This window comes from Chaetura pelagica, unplaced genomic scaffold (assembly GCF_000747805.2).
Source record: "Chaetura pelagica isolate M959 unplaced genomic scaffold, ChaPel_1.0 scaffold399, whole genome shotgun sequence".
Classification (NCBI taxonomy): domain Eukaryota; kingdom Metazoa; phylum Chordata; class Aves; order Apodiformes; family Apodidae; genus Chaetura; species Chaetura pelagica.
The window spans coordinates 303,573-328,445 of record NW_009970719.1 but is presented as its reverse complement, the minus strand read 5'-3'; the positions used below and the strand labels follow the sequence as shown (position 1 = coordinate 328,445).

At 39.1% G+C, this 24,873-nt stretch overlaps 1 protein-coding gene across 1 annotated transcript in view; it reads right to left on the bottom strand.

Moving 5' to 3' along the window:
• Positions 1-2,042: 2,042 nt before the first annotated feature.
• FBXL4 (F-box and leucine-rich repeat protein 4) overlaps positions 2,043-24,873 on the bottom strand; it is a 49,896-nt gene continuing 27,065 nt past the window's right edge. The window contains exons 4-7 of the mRNA XM_010006310.1: positions 21,350-21,563; positions 13,485-13,556; positions 12,019-12,331; positions 2,043-2,361 (exon numbers count right to left, since the gene is read on the bottom strand). Coding sequence (XP_010004612.1) covers positions 2,198-2,361; positions 12,019-12,331; positions 13,485-13,556; positions 21,350-21,563 — 763 coding nt within the window. The 3' untranslated portion in view covers positions 2,043-2,197. The remainder of the gene's footprint in view (positions 2,362-12,018; positions 12,332-13,484; positions 13,557-21,349; positions 21,564-24,873) is intronic.

Genomic DNA, 24,873 nt, shown 5'->3' with positions numbered 1-24,873 from the left:
GATTGATGCTGTAAAAGTGAAAGTGTCTTATTTACCAAGTTTACCAGTTTGAAGGCACAATGGCTATCACTTCATCCACATCCTATTCTATTTACAGTGAAAAACGAAACAAGTAGGATCTCTAAGAAAAAAAAAAGGAGATAAACACAAATGCACCCTGAGAAGTGAAATTTCACGACAAAAACTTTTTAAAAATACTGTTCTTTGTAAACTTCCATTAGCTGAAGCTGTGTTCTCCTATAACTAGAACAAGAATGTTTAATGCTCAATTACAATGAAAAATATTACTTGTAGATAAAAAAAAGGTAGAAGTTAAGTTCTCAGAAAAATAAATCAACCCAATCCTGATTGAAAGAAATGAGGTCTCACACAGGATAACACCAAGACAGGCATCTGTCAGTGAGGATAAAAAAAAATAAACACAATCTAAAGATCTCTGAAAGTGTCCAGTTTTCTGGAAAAAAAGTAATAAATGGAATGCAATAATCTAGTTAGAAATCCCACAGTGCCACCTGTGTGGAGGAAAAAAAAATAATCAAGAAGCCAACTGTGCATGCCCTTCTTTGGATCTGGAATTCCCAAAAGATTCTGTAAAATTTAAAAATCTGAAGGAAAAAGTCTTTCTATAAAATCAGATAAATGTTCTGTAGCTGTTTCATGACATGGTTCATCAAGTGTTGGCACCAGCACAAAGAGTTCAAAGCATTCATTCAGGAGGCACAGAGATTGTCAAATCTGGAACAATTTGTAGCAGTTCTCTAGTAGCAGTTGGTTATTTTCCACATACACTGAAGTGTTCTGTGCCAGTGATCTTCAGTGCAATGATGGACTTCTGCCAGACAAAATATTGTTCTTCTTATTCCAGTAGGTAATTAGTACCTTCAAGAACAGAACAGTGGGATCCTTATCAAATGACAGGCTGTATTTTTCTGGTCCGTACTCATCAACAATGGCTAAAGAGATGAAATTCTAAACTCAGGCTGTACACAACAACATCCTCCAACAGTGGTACTTAAGGAAAGAAACAACAACAACAAAAGCTTCATCCAAGGAAGTGCAAAAGGAAGAAACCTCTAGAATTTGTCCACTGACACAGCTTTCCTTCTCCAGAGGTTACAGTGTTATAGAGAGAGAGTGCAATAGTACTTTGATCACCTCTTAGAAAAACAAGTAAAAAACAAACCCCAAAACAAATCCAAGACTAAGGTTTGGCAATCATGAAGTCACCAAATCATACCACCCTGGTTTCAAAACCATTAGATTTTCATTGCTGTTTTACCAAACAAGGATGTTTAGTTTTACACCTGACAGTAGATTTGATGCCAGTGTAAGGGACAGTTGCTGGTACTCTGCACAATAACCAGATGGGCCACAAAGCAAGTCTTTACCACGACAGTAATTTGACAAGAAAATTGCTCTACATATTGCCAGTTATGACACTAAGTACATGGCTCAAACTTTACAAGAAGGAGCTGGCAATTTTCTTTCTTTTCTGCTCTAAGTTCAGGTGGAAGGTTCTTGCATTTATCTTTTGTGTCGCTAAGGCTGGACTGTAAAACTTCACTACATCTACTTCAGGTGGAGGAAGGGAGACAAGTGTCTCAGACAGAATTCATTGCCAAAAAAATGAAGACAACAGTGTCTTCTCAATCCATTCTTACACAAGCTTGAAGAGGTTTTCAAACAATGAGTTATGGGCCAGATCACAACATCTTATGCTGCAGGCCAACCCAGAATGCTACAGTATCTGTGTATGTATATACAAATACATCTGTATACATTTATATATACCCACACAAACACAGAAACAGAAAAAGGAAGCACCCATCCTTTCCTTACTGTTAAATGCTGAACTTCTGCTTTCACCTGGATATTAGCACAGTTTATTGTGTGTAACACCCTATAAAGGGATATTTAGCAAAATGCTTTTAATTTGCTTCTCATTAAGTCGCACATATGGCTGGTATTCAAAAACATGCAGTGCCACCAATTAACACAGAGGAAAACAATTCTTAGGTACAATATCAAGTATTTAAGAAATGCATAATATATTTAAATGTATTTTACCCATCTGCGTAGATAATTACTACTTTCCAATATTTCATAGGGGAGTTATACTCTTCTTAAAAATAAAGTCAGCACAAATTCACAGGAAACAACTCTGTCAAATGAATTCCACAGCAGCATATGTAGTAAGTCACTGGGTGAAACTCTTTTTTATGAACACATGAGGGAAGTTGGCATTTAGTTCCAGGACAACTCTATTATCAATCTGTGAACAGAAGGACACATCGAGTAAAGAAAGATCTTTACAAGACTCCAGCAATTTTCTTAAAGATGCAGGGCTTACCATCCTCGTCCCTGTTCAGAAACAAAAAAAGAGAAACAAATTACAAGGTTACTGAGAATTGTCTTCTTTTTAAAAGCTGCTAATACTATGTCATTAAAAAACTGCCACTATAACATGTTTCTATATAGAGTATTTCAATTATATTTCAAATCAAAAGCTTCTCACAGTGCAGAATTTTTACCTTCAAGAAACTTACTGTATTTTCCTAACTTAACTGCTTAAGCAACTCCATAATTTTCTACTGGGGGACAACTTTACAACTTCAAGGGGAATCTCTTAACTACAGAAGCCAAGCACCCAAGTTCACAAGCCCCCCCAGTAACCAGATGCTAGGCTTTGGAAGCAAGCAACACAGCAGGCTATACTCATGCTCTCCTGACTGTCCTGCTGCCCACACTGCCCAGCACAGCACACAAGCTGTTGTGGGCTGCTCCAACCCCAAACCCATCATCAAGGCTCCTAGGACCCTACTGTGAGTGTGGGAATGACACACATGCAGGGGTAGCTGTTTAACAGACTGCCAACCAGATCTGTATGTACTCTAACTGGAACACAAAACACATTATTTATCCCTGCTAAAAATGTGACCACAGCAACTGAACTCCCAAGTGCCTGACATGGGGTCAGATCAAGCACAGGATTCACACAGAAATCAAACAGGTGTTTATAAGCATGGATCCACAAACCCATGGTAGCTCATGGAAGTCTAGTCAGTACAGCACTTGATTCAGCTGACAGAGCACTGGGACAACAATTCCATTGCCTGAAGTGCCTAGTGCCCCTTGGGTTTCCTTACACCGTGTAGGACACCCACACAGAGCTGGCAGGCAGAATTCTGCACCCAGAGGAGGACATCTATGCCTTACTGGAACAGCTGAAAGCCAGGCAGGATGCTCAGGCTTCACAAAGTCAGGAACTGTATAATGAGGTCTTCTGGTGTTTTCTCCCTTTCTTTCCTAAGAAATCCTAACCTGTTTGTCTGTTAAGAGCGATGATGAGCAACGACCTGATATTTCCCAAGAACTGTCTGTGGGATCACTTTCCTACAAAACAGTAACAAATATAAAGCCACCTTCCATATGCTTAGTTAATGTTACTTTGTCTCACGTGATTACTTTGCACTGGATGGAACAATTTTTCTCCTGCTTTATCATCTGTTTACTAAGTATTGTAGGATCAGTTTTCAGCATGAAATTCTTCAGCTTAAGATTTTTCTACCCTGAATAACTGTGCATTACCCTCAGGTACAGCACTATTCACCCCTTTGTCTGGATTACTTATAAACAGATCAGTACAGACCCACAGTAACCACAGAAGTGATGTTACTTCACTGTGAAAAGAGATGATACATTCTTATCCTCTGTTGTCCATCTTTGAAATACTCATTAAAATCCAAGAGAACACAGCTAAGTTACAAAAGCAGAACAACCTTAGCTAAAGCTCTGGAAAAGTCAATCCTCCATGGACTGTACCAGTGCTCACCTGCACTAAGGACTCCAAAGAACTCTCAAACAGGAGAGGCAAAGCTGTACTTTCCTCACAGGGATGCAGCTCTTCTTCAAAATATCAAAATGGCCTTCATGTCTCTGACTGACTGACTTTCTTATGGTTGCAACTGCTTTATACAGAGTGAATAGCAATCTTACTGTTTTGTTGCTTCTAACCTGCACCCTTCAGAGAAGATCATGCCATGTTTGTAACTTTTCATTCCTCTAGTGCTGAGGCTGATGTAAGTGACACATCAGCCACCAGAAATAAAGTTTCCACAGCTCTGGATTTGACCTCATTTAGAACTCCTGCACAAATACCATTTATTCCTAACAATTTATTATTGCTCAATGTATTGATTTGCTTAAAAGCTTTCTGCATTGGCATTCCAATTTAAGGCAGCTTCCTGGGCTAATCTCCTGCCCGGAGAGAATGGCTCTGATGTAGAAGCCTACTTGATCCCCTTTGCCATGAACACTAATGCACAAACAACAGTTTTTCTACAATGGACCTCTTGTTCCTGAGTGATCCTTCATATCTGAAGCATCTTAACAAGCTCAGTAGCTCTCCTCAAAACATCTTCAAATGTATCTGAAAAAAAGCTTTAGCATTTACCTTTAACCAATGGTTCCTTAGTATCTCATAGTGCCTTAGTGCAATTTTGTTTCACTTTCTAGAGTTCACCTTCATTTTCTGCTTCTCTGAACAGGCCTCATTTCCAGAAATATACCTCTAGTTTTAGTAGTCTCCTGTACTCTTCTTCTAAAGCAAGAGAGTATCTAAGTATGGTCTTTATTTCTGTGGTAGGCTCTTGGATTAGTTGCTTTGAGAAATCATTTAACATTACCTGAAAACAACCTTTGTTATGATGCCCCTGAATTTTACCTCAACCATGCAAAGGTAATCAAAGCTTGTCATCAATACAGTGATTTTTTAACTCCCTTATCATTATATAATCCCTGTCACCACAACTGTCTGGTGGTTGATGTGACAACCTGTTCCTGTAGCCACACGCAGAAATTCCATAATATCCTTCAGCTATTTACCTCACTTGACCATAATTTTACCATAGTACTACTATCTTATTAGGATCTGCTTTACCATTCCAACCAAAACCCCATTAACACCACATTACGCTACTCATCATTTTTCCACCAAGCCTTAAAATTGCTACTGCATCAGCACCTTCATTTAAACCCAGTCTTGTTTATACATCACCGCTTTTCAGCTCCAAGATCCAAAAGTGCCCTTCTACAAAAACGCTCGATCTAGATGCCTAGGCACAGATTTTTTTGTGTAGAATGCTCTTAATTCCTTTCTACCTGAACTTCAACAGTTCTCCTACCGTTTCATCAAAGACTAAGTTTTTTAATGGATTTGTAACTAAGGCTACCATCCCAAATTGCAAGATTTACTGCAACTATTTCTTTTTCCCCCTCCCAGACTTAACATTTTATGTCAGGAAATAACTTGATCTAAAAGCTAAGTAGGCCAGCAATCTGATTGGGGTTTGGTTATTCACATGACAGGCAAACATTGTCTGTATTCCTACTTTTATTTATACACTGTGCAATTAGTGATGTAGCTTTTTATAAACCACATTCAAAAGCATTTTATACGTGTGATACAGCACTTTTGCTTTTGAAAGACTGACAAATGTATCCTGCTAGTTAGCTATAAAGTTCATTTTCCTAGAATTTGGAAGCTTCTGGACCTTTTTTATTTACTGTAACTTCTCCTACATGGACTAACCAGCCATTTCTCAGAATAAATCCGTAACTGGTATGATAAAATACGCTATTTAATTTAATAAAAATGTTATGCTCTGGAAAAATCACCTGGTATCACCTTTGTAAATGATACTTCTCTGTCATTATTTATTTGCTACAATAATTATGCTTATTAACTGTAAAATGTTTCATATTTATCTATCACAGATCCAAGTCTTCAAATTCTAGAGCTGTTCAGGAGACCTGTGTATGATGGCTGTAAAAACTGGCAGAGCCCCAGTTCCTAGGCAAAGGATAACTACACACCAGATAATAGTTAAGAGTAGAGACCCTCAAGATAACTAGCACTATTCCTTCAAATGTTCTTACTTTTCCTCTCCTCCCCTAGACCAGCCAGACTAGCCTTTTATTCTTTAAATTTTATTCAACCTATTGCACACAAGTCCAATTCTAAATTCTAACATGCTACACATTTTCAGGTTTGAATTGACTAACTACATGTTGATGGTCTCAAGACAAAGCTGAAAATTTTGACAGCTGGCAAGGGGGCAGTTGGGTTTTCTGTTGCTCAGAAAGGTGTGGGAGGTGTTGGTATGTAGACAGGAACACAGGAATTTTGCAGTAACAAAAGTGTCTGCTTTTCATTACTCTTTTTGTGAAGGACAGAGGCAGTCAGGACTTTTGGGAACAAGGTTAAGGAAGCAGACAGGCTGGAAAGGGTCCAGAGAAGGGCCACAAGGATGACCAGAGGACTGGAGAATCTGCCATATGAGGAGAGGCTGAGAAAGCTGGGTTTGTTCAGCCTTGAGAAGAAAAGGCTTTTGGGGGTCCTTATTACTATGTTTCAGTACTTAAAGGCTAGCTGCCAAGAAGATGGAGACTCCCTATTTACAAGGAGTCACATGGAAAAGAAAAGGGGCAATGGGCACAAGCTGAGAGATTCCAATTGGACATAAGAGGTAAATTTTTCACCATGAGGACAGTCAAACATTGGAATAATCTCCCAAGGAAAGTGGTAGATTCCCCCTCATTGGACAGTTTAAAGTCTCAGGTTGACATGTGCTAATCCATCCCATATAAACTATAGTAGTACCTGGAAAGGTTGGACCAGATGATCCTTGAGGTCCCTTCCAACCTGGGATTCTATGATTTGACACTGTCTCCCACATCATCCTCACTGCTAAACTGAAGAAGTGTGGTCTGGATGATTGGGTAGTGAGGTGGATTGAGAACTGGTTGAAGGAAAGAAGTCAGAGACTTGTGGTCAATGGGACAGAGTCCAGTTGGAGGCATGTATCTGGTGGAGTCACCCAGAGGTCAGTTCTGGGACCAGTACTATTCAATATATTGATCAACAACCTGGATGAGGGAACAAGAGTACACTGTTGGCAAGTTTGCTGATGACACCAAGCTGGGAGGAGTGGCTGACACACCAGAAGGCTGTAGTGCCATTTATCAAGACCTGGACAGGCTGGAGAGTTGAGGGGGGAGAAATTTAATGAAATATGAGGGCAGGTGTAGAGTCTTGCATCTGGGGAAGAACAACCCCATTTACCAGTACAGGTTGGGGGCTGACCTGCTGGTGAGCAGTGTAGGAGAAAGGGACCTGGGGGTCCTGGTGGACAGGAGGATAACCATGAGCCATCAATGTGTCCTTGTGGCCAAGAAGGCCAATGGCATCCTGGGGTGCATTAGAAAGGGTGTGGTTAGTAGGTCAAGGGAGGTTCTCCTCCCCCTCTATTCTGCCTTGGTGAGGCTGCATCTGGAATATTGTGTCCAGTTCTGGGCTCCACAGTTCAAGGACAGGGAACAGCTTCAAAGAGTCCAGGGCAGAGCCACAAAGATGATTAAAGGAGTGGAATATCTTCCTTATGAGGAAAGGCTGAAGGAGCTGGGTCTCTTTAGCTTGGAGAAAAGGAGACTGAGGGGTGACCTCATCAATGTTTACAAATATGTTAAGGGTGAATGTCAGGAGGACAGAACCAGGCTCTTCTCAGTGATGTCCAATGATAGGACAAGGGGCAATAGGTGCAAGCTAGAACACAGGATGTTCCACATAAATATCAGGAAAAACTTCTTTCCTGTGAGAGTGACAGAGCGCTGGGACAGGCTGCCCAGAAAGGTTGTGGAGTCTCCTTCTCTGGAGACATTCAAACCCACCTGGACATGTTCCTGTGTGATGTGCTCTGGGTGACCCTGCTCTGGCAGGGGGGTTGGACTGGATGATCTTTTGAGGTCCCTTCCAACCTCTAACATTCTGGGATTCTGGGATTCTACTGCAGAGTGGAAACCTGCCATGTCAGTCAGTGGAAAAGATGTGGGCAGAGAAGGAAACGATAGTTCTAAGCAGTCAGGTTAGTGTGTAATGGATAAAAGAAAGCTCAGAACTAAAACTTCAAGAAGCACACCCTCGTGTACTCTACATGCTTACATCATTCTTCCTCTTCCAAACTATTACAATCCAACCCATGATTTATTTTTGTAAACTGACATTTACTTTATGAAGTATGTTTTACATACCACCAACACAGCCACCCACCGAACAATGTTGTACATGGGCCAATAACTTTATGGAGCCCTGTGATCCTGTAACAAGGTAATTGCCAAAGAGTAATGGAGAGACTAAAGATGGGTAGCAAGCCACAGGACCTACCCCTGAAAACAGCATCCATGGTATATATAACATCTACTTTCTAACATTTAAATGAATCCTGAAGCTATTGTGGTGATAAATAATCTACAACTGAAACAAGAGGTTTTGCCCGATAAGTTCATGAGGTCTAACCTAGAGATAAACCACTCCAGTATTGTCAGCTCTGGAGACTGCAAGGTAAGACATCCTGATCCCTACTTAGTTAAGTGCCTGCACATAGCAAGACCCCTCAAACTCTTACACAGCTTTGCTGAAGTAAAAGAAGTTCCCTTATGATCATGCACTGTTAACCTAGCAGCAATACTTCTACGCCTTTCACAATCCATGTACAAGTCAGACATGTCTGTACCTGCAAGATGACAAAGGGTAGAAGCGCATGATTTTTAAGGTCCCTTCCAACCCAAACCATTCTATGATTCTATGATATAATGACAGCACCTCTTGTTCATTCACATCTAACAACTTCAGACCTATTGTCACAACTCATCAAAAGCACAAAAACATATGAAGCATTTATAAACTTACAGTAACAGGATGGCTCTACATCAGCTGCCAAAAGTTAGACCACACAGATTTATTATTTTCTTGGTACTCCCACATTGTGAGAGACTTGCATTTTGTTTCAGACAACAGCAACTTCTGCACTTACATGGGAACACCTGGCAACTCTACCTTCAGATGACCCGATGTTGTTCTACTTGACAACTCTTCCTTTTAACCACACACTGTAATGGTTCCCATATTCAAACAAAGAAACGAACATACTGTCCCTGCTGTTGCTAAAAAACCTGGGTAACTTCTTCACATGTATCACCTTGTACTGACTCATCTGCAGCAGAAGACAACTTTACCCCCTCCCCAACTAAGTATTCCTCTGAAGAAAGAAAGTGAAGTCTGGAAGGTGGGTATTTAGGGGGTTGGTAACATTTTGCAGATAAATTAACTGGGTATCCTCTGGAGAGCACTTATCTGAACCCAGAACACCATCTCACTGGGAAAGGCTGACACAAATCCACTTGGCTCAGGAGTACTAGTAAGCACCCAGGGAACAGAGCAAATTTCTCTTCCACATTCATGTCATTTTTCCACAAAGTCATCAGTAAGATGTTAAACTGAATGAAAACATTAATTCAAACGCTGCAGAAGAATTGTTGCAACAAACCTTCACTGCCAGCAGAGAGGCCACAGAAGTAGCAGACTATCCATAGGCTCAACACAGCCACACCACTCATGGGACAGCCTCTGGTGCAGTGAAGAGGTCAGACCACTTTGTGGGCAGACACAATGCTTTTGTGACAGAAATGCATGGAAGTGGGTGGTCAGGGGAACATATGTGTTCATGAAAGACTTAATTCACTATGCTCTGTGAAAATGTTCATGTCTGAATAGGGAAATGGGCCCTTCATCATCTAGCTATGAAGCAGATTTCCTTAAGGATATGGAAAACATATTGCCTCCTGTGGACATATCCATCAAGCCTCTACAATTTGTACAAGGTGGAGGTAAGGTTTTATCTGTTCATCCTCCTTTCCCACGTTGGTCAGAAGGTAACTTTCCTAGAGCTGAGTAAAACCATATTTCATGACAGAAGAGTGTGCTAGCAGCTATACAGGAGTGACAATCTGAACACATATAGTACATGTTTTGTAACAAGACATGCCAACAGCCTTAAACTTGTTTGAAAAATTATTCAAGTTGAGGGCACTCAGTTCCTTCTAGCACCTCTTTCAACCTAAATGTAATACTTTCATTATCATTACTAAATATTGATAGGCAGTACTACTGCTATCTTCCCTTTAATTTGCATCTTTCTGTTTCAACCAACCCTGTGAAAATAAGTCAGTAAAAGCATGAAGAAATTTCTCCCACCTTGATATCACAAATAACCCTGTTGTCCTATACTACTTTAAAAAAACCCTCATATTCCAACATACAAAGAATACATTCAGTATAATGCAAAATAACATTTTAAAAAGACCTTACTCAAGAGTCCAAAGTATATTTACTTCAGATTTCTAAAAATATTTTAAACTACAGAAGCTGAAGAGAATTAGAAACTTAAGATTTGCAGTGCTTTTTGCCCTATATCACTTCCTGCACACCTTAGGAGAAAGTTCACTTTAAGTTTTGCTGTTAATTACCTTTTCCTCTTTATTGAGTCAAATTTGTTCCCTGGTAAAAATGACAAAGAAATTCAATATACTAATACTGAATATAGGTTTATCTGTAAAAGCAGAAACCTGCCTATTGATCAAAGGCTTGCAGTATAAATATACTTTGTGACACTCCACTAAAACAACAAACAAAAGCAGAAAGAAGAAGTTGGATCTTCTGATAATCAAAATATATTAAGTTAAAAACCTATTAGTCATGAAACTAAAACTTATTGGAAAAATAACACACTTGAATCTTAGTTTAAACAATTCATGCTAAGCAGTCAAATTACATGGTATAAATTCACTGGATTCTAAGTCAGAAATTTACTCACTGCAGTGAGTAAAACTTCCCTTCATTTTTATTTTTTTTAAAAAAATATGTTAAACCATAGTTTTAATAAATATTTATTTTAAAACATGTCTAGAAACAGTTTTAGGCCTGAATGAATCAGAATTCAAGATCTGGAGATCCTGTTGGGAATTTCCAGGTGGGCTTCCCCTTTGAGAGGGCTGTTCGTTGTGATCAGTATATGGTAAAGATTAAGAATACACGGGACAAAATGGAAGAAAGGTGAATAGAAAAGTGAAGATGACTGATGAAATAGCTGACCTTGCAAAGTACCTTCTGTTGGCAATATGCTCTTAAAATATGGAGAAACACACCAAGAGATGTATATACAATCACTTCTGGTTATATTTAACATATGAAAAGGCATAATGATTAATATTTCGCTTAATTGGAAAAGTAGCTTCTCCAGCAAACTCTGACCAACACTGGGTGCCTAAAAACCTTATACAAACCCACAGGTTTGTGTGTGTGTTTTAGAAACATTTGGACACAGACATAATTGGGTACATCTTGAAATCATGTGTTTTTACTAGAAATTATTCTGTCATTATCTATATCGTCAATTAAGCCATTTAGTGAATGCATGTGAAAAGTTGTGAACAGCTTAGTTCAGCTTGGACATCTGTACATTGTAATTAGCTGAGATGGTCTCTGAAGAGCTCTGCTGGGTATGCTGTACTGCAGTGTGTTTAGATGCTGCAAAATCTGCTTCCTCTTGTGTCTTGGGGAAAACTCAGTTATCTCCACAGAATCTTAAGTTTTGCAAACCCCTCGTATACAGGTCCTTAAAAATTACTTTTTGAAACAGACTTAACCAAAAGGCATTAGATTAAATGTGAGATTTGCCTAGCCTCGAGGTAGCTTGGGTTTTTTTTCATGTTCTGATACTTTCTTGCTGAAGATGGGGTGATCCATTTGGGTTGGGATGTTGGGGGCTGTGAGTCTGGCTGTTCCCATCCTGGGCACCCAACACAGAACACAAGAGCTGGAGTTAGAAAAGGCTTATAGGATTGCACATTAAACCCAGAACATTGTCAGTAAAACTTCTACTGGCTGAACTGGTACCCAAATGCTCAAGTTATTAGTAGTTAGCCTGTATTTAGGTTTTTTTTACAGGCGTTTTAAGCATTGGACTTGGAAGAGTTAGGTTAACAGTTGGACTTGACGATCTTACAGGTCTTTTCCAACCAGAATGATTCTTTGATTCTGTGTTTTGTCTTAGGCACTCCTTTTTAATTGCAAAGCTTTTGAGACACAGTAAGAAATGCACCAGCAGTTCCCCATTTTCTTACCCAATATATCCAGCTGCCGTAAACGGGTGCAATTAGCAGCGAGCTCCTCGATGTCTGTGTCACACACGGACCTGTTGGCTGTAAGAAAGAGCTTCTGCAGGTTCGGGAGTTTACGTGCAAGGTTTGTGAAACAACCTGTGCTGCTCTGTAATGTAGGGCACCAACCAAGATCAAGTTCTTCCAGAAGCTGACAGCCTGAAGCTAATTCTGCTATTCCACTTTCAGTTATGTTTTTACATCTCCACAAATCCAGACTGCGAAGCTTTTTGCATTTTGCTCCCATCATGCTTGCTATGAGATCATAGTCTTCAATCTGCAAGGAAAGCAAACACTTTGTCATGTATACCATCTTCCCAGACATGAATAGGTGTTTCAAGATTTGCTTGCTAACACACCTACAGATCTGTCTTAAGCATCTGAGATTCCTAAAGAGCTCTGAAACTTAACTGTACCGTACAGTGAGGCCTACTTTTACAGAAGACCCCCCCCTAAATAATTTCTATCAATTCCCAGACACAGATGGTTTTAAATTCGCTTCAATCGAAGGATACCTGAAAACACAGTTGAAAGTTTAATTTTCTTAGAAAACCTGTTCTTCTTATTGTACAGTTGTTCTTCCTTCAAAAGGTGATTAAAGCAGCTTTTATGACCATAGTCATGACCACCATAAACACACAGAGATTGTGCTTATTTCCATTCCAGGTTGATCAGTTGCTGCATCTCTGTCTTATTAATAACCTCAGGCAAGCCACAGGGACCATTTGTGACAGGGTCCCACTACACAGACAGAAGCAATGAAATCCACTATCAAAAACTGCAGAAAACACATGGTCACAGTGCCACCTTCTTTAGTCCATGAGTTGAAGCAGGAAAGGCTGAGCCAGTTCTGCTTTGTCACTTGCTTCTTGAATAACAAGGAGGGTCAGCTAAGTCTCCCTGATCAGTGATCTGGGAGGTCTACCACCAAGGACAGCAGCAAACCAGCATCCCACTACAGACACCTCAGCCACACACATGCAATACAGCTCAGATGAGAGCCCTGCAGGAATCACTGCTGTCCCTGGATTTGCTTTCTTTAAATCAGTGAATGCACCCAGCAAGTCTGCAGCTCAGACAGCTTTTGCTGAAAGTATTTCTCTCACGGTTACTCCTGCAGGGTCAGACATAAGTCTTAGTCTGCTGGGAATGATGATTTTGTCTGAATATAAATGTCTTGAATATGTTTGGAAATAAAAAGTGACAATAGAATGCCCCAAAATTTAGAAAGAGGCAGAACTATGAAAAACCCTACAAGCTATGTTTTAGGCCTATTAAACTAGTAGGTAACTCTTAACGATATGACTAACGTGCATTCACCTTGGACCTCTTAGGACCATTTAACATGTCTTTGTGAAATGTAAACCTAGGTCTAGCCCCAAAGCAAACATGCACACATGCACACCCAACCCCCATCATGGAGTACTCACCATGACACAGCTGCCCAGGCTGAGGTGCTGCAGCTCCGAGCAGAAGTTCAGAATATTGAGCAGGGCTGTTTGCTGCCACGGGGGAACCCATCAGAAGGAAATAAGGAAAGTGAAACAAAGAGAAGAGGTCAATTAGACATTAAAGGCTGTCACCACATTTTCTGAAATACAGCTCAAAACTCCGTTACAGACACCACAAATGCCACTTAATGAGTCCCTGGGTACTCTACCCATTGATTGGCTTACAGCAATGGTAATTGTTACAAACCTTTATGCAAGTCACTTTGGACGTGGTTTTGCCTTGCCCTGAAGATACCTACACACCCATGACCTATCTGCTCATTTCCCACAGGAAAGCTGCTAGCAAGTTCAAACAACAGGCAAGGCCAGCCCAAAAACACAGAGGGCTGGTGACATAGCAGAGGAAGAGTGGAGGCTCTGACATTCGCTGATCGGTTGCAGCCTGACGGAACTGCCAATAGAGCTGCACAGCATCAGGACCGAGCTGGTGACTTTAATGTCAAAGGAGTCTCTGTGCTGACAAGGATGCTGACAACCATTGAGCACCTGTCACTACCAGCATACAGACTGAAACAGATATAATGCGTATTTTACAGTCATGTTCCTGCCATTTACCATGGTCATTCTTTCCAGAAAGTACCGCACATTGCTCAGCCTGAAATTGGACTGGAACATCAGATGCATCTCACAAAGCATAGAGCAGGCAGCTGTTCTGTTCCACAAGAAGGGAAACTTCACGGGTTTTTATTTGTTTCTAAGATACAAAAAAGATTCTTCTACCTTGTTTGTAGCCATATTTTGTAGTTGGAAACACACACAGTCTAGTCTGCGATTCCCATCACAAATAGCTGTACACCATACTTAACACATTCATCCCTTCATTAGGATTTCATAATCCGTATGATGATTAAGTATTAGTATAGTAACAACAAAAGTCTGTATATGTCTACAGTATATATGACAGTTTCTAACAAAAAGTCCAAACAATATAGATATGAGACAAAATAATCTACTGCTAGTAAGTTGCATTCCTACAAGAACACTAGTCACGACTATTTGTTGACTATTTTACAACAATACTAGGCATGGATAGTATAATTTATATATATTTTTTTAAAACAGAAATGTGTGACAGTAAAATGCTTTCTTTAGTTTCCTCAGTTTATTATATTCCTTGGCAGGAACATGATCCTGTGTCATATCACCATGAAGAAATATCTGCTCCCTTGCACTGAAAGGCTGGCAGACACAGAAGAGGAATGTAGCATGGGGTATTCATGAAGACCATTTCAGACATCTAATTTAGGTGCCTCCAGGGAGCAATTAGAAACACCCAACACTTGACATATATGGAACACGAGCTTCTGACTTGGCCTTCTAAGATTTGATTTCCCAAAGGCAGCCTAAAAGTAGATGCTATGAGTAGTCCTTCCTCACGTATAACTTTGCAGAGGTCTTACAAAGCCACTGCCTGCTTACTTGACTTTCATTCATGTTTTTAAAGAAAAAGGTAGCTAGGGAATTAAACACAAGAGCATTAAAAAGTGACTATTAAAGAGGTAATACTTGAGAACATTTTAAAGCTAGCAAACGTGCAAATATCTAGTACATTTTAAATAACATACTTATTAAGCAAATGCTTCATTCGGATCATTAAACCTTAATAAATGAGTCACTCCAAGAGAGTCCTTCCTGTATTTATGTGCACTGACTCCACATTTTCAGATGCCTTTTCACAACCTATAAAACCTACAGTATTATTTTCACCAATTATTAAGAAAAACCCAAATAATTGTTTAAAAGCACTAGGAATTTGGGTACTAAACTGCAGTACTTTTTCAACATTAATCATGCTTCAGTCAACTGAGAATCCAGGTGGCAAAGGACATAAAAATAGGAGAGAATGGCAGCTCATAAAGTCCGTATGCACTACATATAGAAGGATTATCATTGTAATAACCTGTTTCAAGCCATCTGTCAGTACAATTCATCCCTCTGATTTGCAATGCAAGATGAGTAATAATACAAAAACTTAAGCAAAGGAGAAGAGGAAGCCAATTACTCCACCCTGAAGCTGTAACACACCAAACTTGAGATGTAAAGAGTGTTTTACAACAGGAGTTTAGAGGCCACCTAAATTCTGGATCAGCATGCCTTAACATGGAGTTTCATTGCACTTTCTCAGACAAGCAGAAACAGTCAAACTACCCAAAGACTACCCAGGTAACATTGTTCTTGAGCCCAGTAGTCAAGACATGTATAGTTTGGAGATCTTTTGAGTTTTCCCTGAGCCAAAGATTTGGCTTTGTATCTGCTACCCTTTTATGCAGACTGAGAAAAGAGCAGAGTGGATTATTTAAAAAAACAAACAAACAAATCACACACACACAAAACACCAGAAAACCCCACCCAGGAAGCAAAGGTAAGAATTATTTTGTCTTTGAATCGCAGCATGGCTTGGGTTGGAAGGGACCTCAAAGATCATCTAGTTCCAACCCCACTGGATGGGCAGGGACACTAGACCAGCTTGCTCAATGCCCCCATCCAACCTGGCCTTGAACACTTCCAGGAATGGAGCAACCACAGCTTCCCTGGGCAATCTGAGCCAGTGTCTCATCACCCTCACACTAAATAATTTAATCCTAATTTCTAAACTAAATCTTCCCTCTTCCAGTTTTAAGCCATTTCCTATTGTCCTCTCACTACAAGCCCTTGTAACCAGCCCCTCCCCAGCTTTCCTGTAGCCCTTTCAGGCACTGGAAGGCCACTATAAGGTCTCTCTGTATCCTCCTCTTCTCCAGACTGAACAGGCCCAACTCTCTCAGCCTGTCTTCATAGCAGAGCTGCTCCAGCCCTCAGATCACCTTTGTGGCCCTTCTCTGGACTCGCTCCAGGAGCTCCATGTCCTTTAGGAAGAATAAGACACCTATGTAGGCCCAGACTGAGGTAATCACTGAAAATCTCCAATAATTTACTTCACAGAAATGCCTGCACATGACGTAGGAGTCAGTCTCTTTTACACCTCCTCAAATGATGTCTGCAGAAGGGGATAATCTCCCCACCCTGCCCTTTATTACCACAGTCACAAGTGTATTTACATGATGCCTTCTGGATAGAGACATTAGCACAATTTTCACTTGCAGATTAAAAATAAATATGGTAGCAAAATTTTTCCTCCACAGTACAAGCTGACAGTAGAACTGGAAGTTTATTCTCCCTCAAGCATCCATCAGCTATGACCTCGGAACAAACAACATGGAAAGAAACATTATAAAAAGGGGAACAACTGGGATATTCTTTTGTAAAAATCAGCCCACCCCCCAATGTACTTGGATTATTGGACATTTTTGAGATTAAGAACTGGACAGTGATAAAACTTTTGCCTCCTAAACTTCATGAGACTGGCTTCAAAAGAGATGCACTATGAACACCCTTATGGGCATCAGGTAAGAGAGAACGAGGGTACACGAAAATGAATGAACCTTATTACTGAGTGCAGATGTTGCCTTTCAAAAGTCAAAATATTTGCCTCCTCACAGACAGATGCAGTGTAATTTGCAAGCTTGTATTCAGGATGTACAGGGGCACCTTTTTGTTCTCTACAGCTATTTGGCAGTGCCAGGGACACAGCAGGGACTGGGACACAGCAACACGGCAATTACTGAATTAATTCAATGAAAGTAATAGTCTCTGCAGTTAATTCAATTACTGTATTTTGGTTTTGCTTCATTTGGTCAAATTATCCCCTCCCTTATGTCTGCAAATCTATTTTACACCTTTGTTCTTCCCCCTCACTCTTCACATTACAAGCTGAAATGACTAAATTCAGCCCTATGAGTCTGACATGGGATCAGAAGACACCATCAAGGCCCTGTATTGCATGATTACTTGTCACCAGCTCAACCTCCTTCCAAGAATCCACTTTCCAGCTAGAGGCTTTCATTTTTTCCCCCCACTATTTGTTGCAACTATTAATCCTGAAGATTTGTACCCAACTCAGTGAAGTTTCATCCAAGCTGCAAAACCTCAGAAAACAGCACTCAGAAGTACAACAGGTTATTTCTGAAAAACCTGTAGAACAATTTTATGGCAGCATTAATGCTTTCATTGCTCAGCATATAAAAAAATAAAGAGCTGTCACATTTACTGCTAAGGTACTTCTGCATCTTCTTGGTATCTAAAATTTCCAGCATTCTCTCTTACAGCTGCCCAAGTTCCAAATTTGCTCTTGCTCAAAGGTATCAAAGATAAAATTTATCAATAAAACACTTGCTTTAAAATTTGTGCAAAAAAGTCTTTTGTCCACTGTAATTTTGCTTAAATTTTGTTATTTTTGTATTTCAATCATAATTGTAATACAAACTTAAAAACCCTTTTTCTTTGCATCATATAAAGAATGCAGAACATCATACAATATGAAGTATTTAATCTTGCGTTTGAATTTACAGCCAGCTATATACAAGGATTGTCAAGTCCTCCTACTGTAATTGTGGCTGTGGCTTCTTTAAATACATTTTTGGCTGCATTATTTACAGGGATGGAATACTGCACGATAAGCATTCAATGAAGATAATATTCATGCTGTAACCATAAAGATGTGCATTGCCAATTACTGTATACAATAACACCTCCATTGTTCATTGTATTGTTCAAATGTATCAATGCCAACAAGTGCTTAAATTATGCTGTGAAAATGCTCACTTAATAAATATTAAGGAGTCGTGTATCAGTAAATACCAAAATCCCACAAGTATAATAGTGGTTTTGAGTTAGGAGAAATGACATTTATAAGATGTTGAGATGTTCCTTCAAAACAAGTTACATTTTTTTTTTGTTTATACATATGTATTGTACTTGAGTATGTATATTCGTATACACATAGATATGTACACAAATACACACAATCAAACAACCCTTAAGCATGAAATCTTTAATATTGAACTTAAAGCACTGGAAAGATGAGCTGCAGAGAGTAGGGAAATTTTTTTTAGGACAATTCTGTTGGTTTGTTTTTTTTGTTTGGTTTGGGGTTTTTTGCTTTTGTTTCTGGAAGTCACTTGCCTTTCCTTTAAACACAGTGGCTGGAATAATTCAAGTGTCAGAAGGTTCAATTCAGAGGTTTGAAATTGATTCTGTACACAGAAACTTGCACTCCTTAAGTCAAGGAAATAACATTATATGTGGCCTTAAGAATCAGCAGGGTTTGGACCAAAGACCATAAACTTCTCCAGATGGTACAGTTATCTTCCAAAATAGCAGTCCAGTAAGCAGCAGAACACCACAACAGCACATTTCAGTCAGAACTTCACTTAAAAATTGGATCTTCCATTACAGCCTATGAGAATATTTTAAAATACAAATCCTACTCAAAGAAAACAGCAAAAATAACAAGAAACTGTCATAAACAATTGCCCAGATGATTACATAATAAGTTGTAACATTTATTAAGTTTCTGGTTTGCTCAGGTTTGTTTTTTTCTGCACCTAACAAATAAAAAGCATTACCAACAGTCAGTTTTCTGCAGACTATTTTCTCAGAATTTATCCATTAGTGTCATGGTAAACATATAAAAAGGAAAAGTTAAAAAAAAATTATTAAAAAAAAAATCAAGTGCTAAAAGCATTTTCTCTACACCTGGGCTAAAAGTATTTTCCTACATCTGGGCAGTTACATGTGAGTTTGTTTTTTTTAATCAAAATATCATCTCTTTTATCAAAATACTACTACTGTACTCTATAAAGTGCAAAACCAGAAACAACTTTATCACATACTGACAAAAAGGACAGAATATTTATCCCATATCCTATGCTATTTCATCACCTGCCCAAATTCACAATCAAAAGAATTAAGTTTCAACAGAAACTGACAACTGTGAAATAGGAAAATGACCCTTTTCTCACTAGTATCACAAATAACATGCAGAGTGGCTCTCCTTTAAAAGTCTATTAGAGTTCTCATTCCTATTTTGGTTTTCCTGTTCTCTTTAGTGTTGCCCCTTTTTAAAAATATCCTTTTTCTTCAGTAATTCCACTTAAGGGTTTACCTTGATCACCCTTAACAATGAATTACCAGACTCTTTTATAGTCATAAAAGGCAGTCTCACTCCTCATTTGATCTAATTTTACTATGCATTAATCCCAGTGACTGCCTCTAATTGGGCAGTAAGATACATAAAAAGAAAATTAGAATAATCCATTGGAAATATCATTTTGGATAAGTTTTTCCCTACTTGCTTCAATACACAGAGCAACCACCACAACATAACAAATTGCTAAGGGGCACTGGTTCCATGGTGACTGCCTGCACACCCCACAGCAAATGCCAGTCACCCCAGGTAGGCTACCCTCTAACCTAACAACTTTGCATTACCAAACCACTGTTGGAGAGACTCTGCCAGACCTGGGACACAAACCTACATGTGATTTACAAAAAAAGGACAAGAATCAACTAACTTTGAAGCACGTGTGTTAGGTGTGAGCCAGTTCTTCTATTACAGTACAGCCTAACACCCCACACAATCCAGTGTCATAACCTCACTTCCATGTACCAAAAGCAGAAGCAACACACAATAAAACTCTTCTTAAAATGTCTAACCTAGAACCAAAAGCTAGAAAAAAAAAAAAGAAACAAGCTTTTCCTCCCATTCTGTAGATCTACTTAAGCAGCAGCTTTTGCAACAAGAGTATTAGAGCTTCCATGTAAACCAGAGAAATAAGTTTATAATATATAGTGATGTAGCTAGTGAGAAGGAATGGAATTTGTTCCAATTCAAACTGCTGAATTTACTGGGATACAACATTTATAAAACCTCGTAAACTATAACAATCAGCTGTAGCATGTAAAATGATTCCATCTTAGACAGGAGATGTGTTGCAGCACACAGTAAGAACTCCAATTCAGACAGGAGTAACTGCAGAAAGAAGTAATTTTATACTGTAAATTAGAAGTATTTAAAAAAAACAACAACTGTGTTCCACATCTCAAATACTGCTAATATACAAGGGCAGTAGGAACCTAGTAATTAGCAAGTCATTCTAAGGGAGAGAATGTTGAGAATTACAGAGTTACTAAACATGACAATTTCCCAATTACAGTCTGTCTGGTGTACTCTTCAGAACAGAAAAGCTTCCATATTTATGATTTCACTACACTGCTTAAAACAGCTGGTGAAAGTCACCAATCTTCCATGCAGGCTTTTTATTAATTTTTTGTTAAATCCAGAAGCTATTTTTAAAATAAAAAAATCCTATGTTTTTTTAAACTACCTTTGAATTTTCTGAATTTGCCTTTGAATCATGGAATCACAGATTTGTCAAAGTTGGAAGGGACCTCTAGAGATCATCTTAGTTGAACTCCCCTGCTAAAGCAGGATCCCCTGGAGCACATGCCACAGGACTGCATCCAGGTAGGTCTTGAATATCTGCAGAGATGGAGACTCCACAACCTCCCTGGGCACCCTCTTCCAGTGCTCTGTCACTCTCACCATAAATAAGTTTTTCCTCATATTTAAGTGGAACTTCCTCTGTTTCAGCTTGTGCCCATTGCCCCTCATTCTGTCACTGGGAACTACTGAGCAGAGTCTGTCTCCATCCTCTTGGCACCTACCCGTAGGTACTTATAGGCATTAATAAGGTCTCCCCTCAGCCTTCTCTTCTCCAGGCTAAACAGTCCCAGCTCCCTCAGCCTTTCCTCATAAGAGACATGCTCCAATCCCACAGTCATCCCTGGTGAACTGACATGCAAAATTCTAATTCTCTTAATTTATGAAGAAAAAAAAAAAAAAAGACAACTTTACCAGGATTCAAAGTATTAATTGCAAAAGTTACAAAAACGTTTGTTCCTACCTCCACTTTTGTTCGGTAGAGAACGAGACGCTTTAGGCTGCCCACTTTGGCTATGTGGTTGAAAGCCTGAGGTGGTATTTTATCACATGATGAGAGATTTAACTCCTGCAGATTTGGACACATTTCAGTAATAACCTCCAAGCATGTTTCATTGAGGAAGTGGCCACAAGACAACTCAAGACGTACTAATTCAGAGCCACAAACTTTCAAGAACCTGCAAAAAAATACATTTTAAGCGAAAATTAAAATGCATGCAGGTAGGAGTCTAAATACTGTCAAAATCTTAAGCATGTAAACCAGGACAATGAGAAGCCTACAGATCAAAGCTACAGATCACAGCTACAAATCACACCTCACTTAACTCACAGAAAACACAATTAGGTTAAAGTAAATTCATCATAAGCACTCTGAATAAGTTGCTTCTGAATTCAATCTGTACAAATCCAGAAGAGACCAAATCAATTAGGTGTTAAGAGAGCAGTATTAAAAAAACAAAGGCAGTCTGAGAGTCAAGGCTGTTTCATCACATTAACTTGATCCCGTACATAACCTAGGTATTATACAATGATTTGTACAAAGGAATCTTTGACTACATTTCCAGAAACACAGCTATATAATGCTGTACACAGCATAAGGAGGCTAATGTCACTTCAGCAGTCTTAGAAAACAATCCTACCTTGAAAACAAATTGCAAAAGAATCACTGGGGGTGAGAAAGGTACAGAGAGCGCTTTTTATTACATTAACATCACTCTTGAAAACTCTGCTTCTGTTGACAAAGTTGGGACATGTTTCTTTCTTGCCATTTACTCTGAGACAATGGAGACAAAGTACAACACAGATAATGTTTGAAATGCATTTAAACAGTCCCCAAACCCAAATTTGATAACAATCCCTAAGTTTCCACCAGTTATTTTGTATTCTCTTTACCTCACAAACATCTGCAAGTGTAAATGTGAGGTTTAAATGGATGAAATATTGAGAAAAAGTAGTCTGAGACTGCCAGAAAAATATATAATACCTTCATTAACAAAGAAGTCAAAATCAACACTTAGCAGCTATAGAACACAGATTCCTAAGGATATGAGTTTTACTGGAATTATACAAATTCAAGATATTAGAAAATATAAACAATTTCAAAACTTTGATGGTCTCAGCATGAATTGGACCTTGCATCAGAAAGTCAAGTTCTATTATATCTAATCCAAGCTTTTAAAAAATGTAAGCTTATGCCCCTTTTTATTGCAAATATGACCTTGAAACTGTAAATCAATCACTAGGTTTGTAAGTTTGATACTTAATAGGAAAATAACTCCTACATATTTGCCTTGAGTTTGTTATACTGTAATCATCTCTCCAGTAGAAAAAAAGTAAATTCCTAACCTACAGGCTGCAATGAGTTCCCCTTGTTACTTCCTAGAAAAAAAGGAGCTACTTGTGAGAAAGTATGAATTAGTATCTGAAAATAAGTATTCTGATCTGCTCTATTATCAGTTCTATCCTACAAAAACCTTCATGCAGACACAGCAGTTTTAGGTTCTGACACTTTCACTACCAAGTTAGAATTACTTCTCGGGTGTCCTGATACAAATTGATAGAAATGCCAGAGAGACAAGAGGCTCCTGCTTGCACAAACTCCTATTGCTACAATGAAACTGGTGTTAGTCTTCTAAGACTTTGCTCCTGACAACACTTAGGACAAAATAGCTGCTGGTCTTAAAAGCAAACACAGTAAGGGAGGCATTCCTCAATGACACAAATACTAGCACAGGACATGAAGTCCACCTTTCAAGATCCAAGTTTACAAACCTTCTCCTTTCCTTATTTTTTTCATTACTTACTCCAGTCATGCTTGTCATTCATTATCAACTTTCTTTATTCCTTTCATCTGGTACATTACACAGCCTTAAACAGGGAGGGGAAAGGAGATCCCAGGGTGGCATCTGCATCCCTGGAGGTTTCCAAGAATCACCTGAAACCTTGACTGACCTGCTCTAGCACTGGGGACACTGACACTTCAAGTAGGAACTTGGGAGTAGACAACCTTCAGAGGTCCCTAATATCCAACATTTCTATGAGCCTATGCAAACAGAAACAAAGAGAGGGTCTGAGACGTGAAAGGGGAGACAAACCCCAGCACCACAGGGGTTCTGCCAAGTATGGTCTTCAAATCTACTCTTCCACTATTTTTGCCTAATTCTGAAGTCCCTCTTTATAATTAAACACCAAACACTTATTTGCTGTTTTCATATTAAGCATAGTGAATCCACCCAGACTGGTAACCCTTCTTATGAGAGTGTCAGAGCTAAAATTCCACAATTCGCAACTAACATCAAGTATTTAAACTTTAAACTGCTAGTTTAGACTAGCAACAAAGTTCAACACTAGTGTGGAGAAACACAGGATGCAGATGCCCTAGAAATCAGAGCAGAGACGTATGGATTCACTGCTGATTACCAATTAACCAATTCCTCTATTTACTGAGTGTTTTAACAATACATTCACACAGCTTCTTTCCTCAACAAATGATCAGGTTTATTTGAATGCTGGTATTTTCCACAAAGCTTTGTCAATCACCACTTATTATGCCTCTAGATTTTATTTTGATAGTGGATAAATATTTTATTAATTACTGCATTATAATAATGGATGTTAGGTTAACTGCTATAAAATTTAACAGGGCTTGGCTGTTATAAATGTTGGAACAGATCAATGCTTTTCTCCTTCTAGGACTAAGAGAAGGCAACATTACCAGGTCAGGGAAACACACAGTGAAACCCCTAGAGTTGGAGAAGAACTCCAGGCTCACCAGACTGAAGAGCTATTACCCTCATAGCATTTTATTTAAATACATTACTCTTGAAACACACAGGCAGAACAAACACAGAAATACCAGTGAGCATTGCACTTCATGGCTTCCCTGTCTTTTTGGAAAAGGTTATTTAGGAGACATTAAACAAAAAGGCAAAGGGGATGAGGGACATGCAGGAGGGTACAAGAACAAGCTGACAGGCACAAAGACATGAACAGAAACAGGAGGAGGAATCTGAGGAAGTCACCAACCAGCACAGGTTAGAGAACATTAGTGAGAACTGCAGAGTTCTCTGAATAATCAAGGCACCCCAATCTTTGTACTTGACAAGCTGCTCAGGACAGTTTTTTATCTTTCTACATGGATCTCCAAAGCTATATAGCAAGGTAGAAAACTGTTCCTCATGCTTTCAGAATAAATATGGCATAACCTTCATACTTCTGAGACTTAACAGACACTGAATGCCCAGCTCTAACTTAGCTCACTTGAAAACAATCCCCAAAAATGCACCTTCTACCCAAATCAACATTTCTTTACATGCTTCTCCTTTAATCACTGAGGATTGACTGGTTCCTCTTTTTAGTCTTTGCTCCTTTCTGCAGTCATCTATCCCTTTAGTTTTACTTTTATTATCTATGTTTTATATACACAACTTCTGATGTTACTCCCCTTCATTCCTTGATGTTTGTTATGAAACAGGACTAACTAAACAC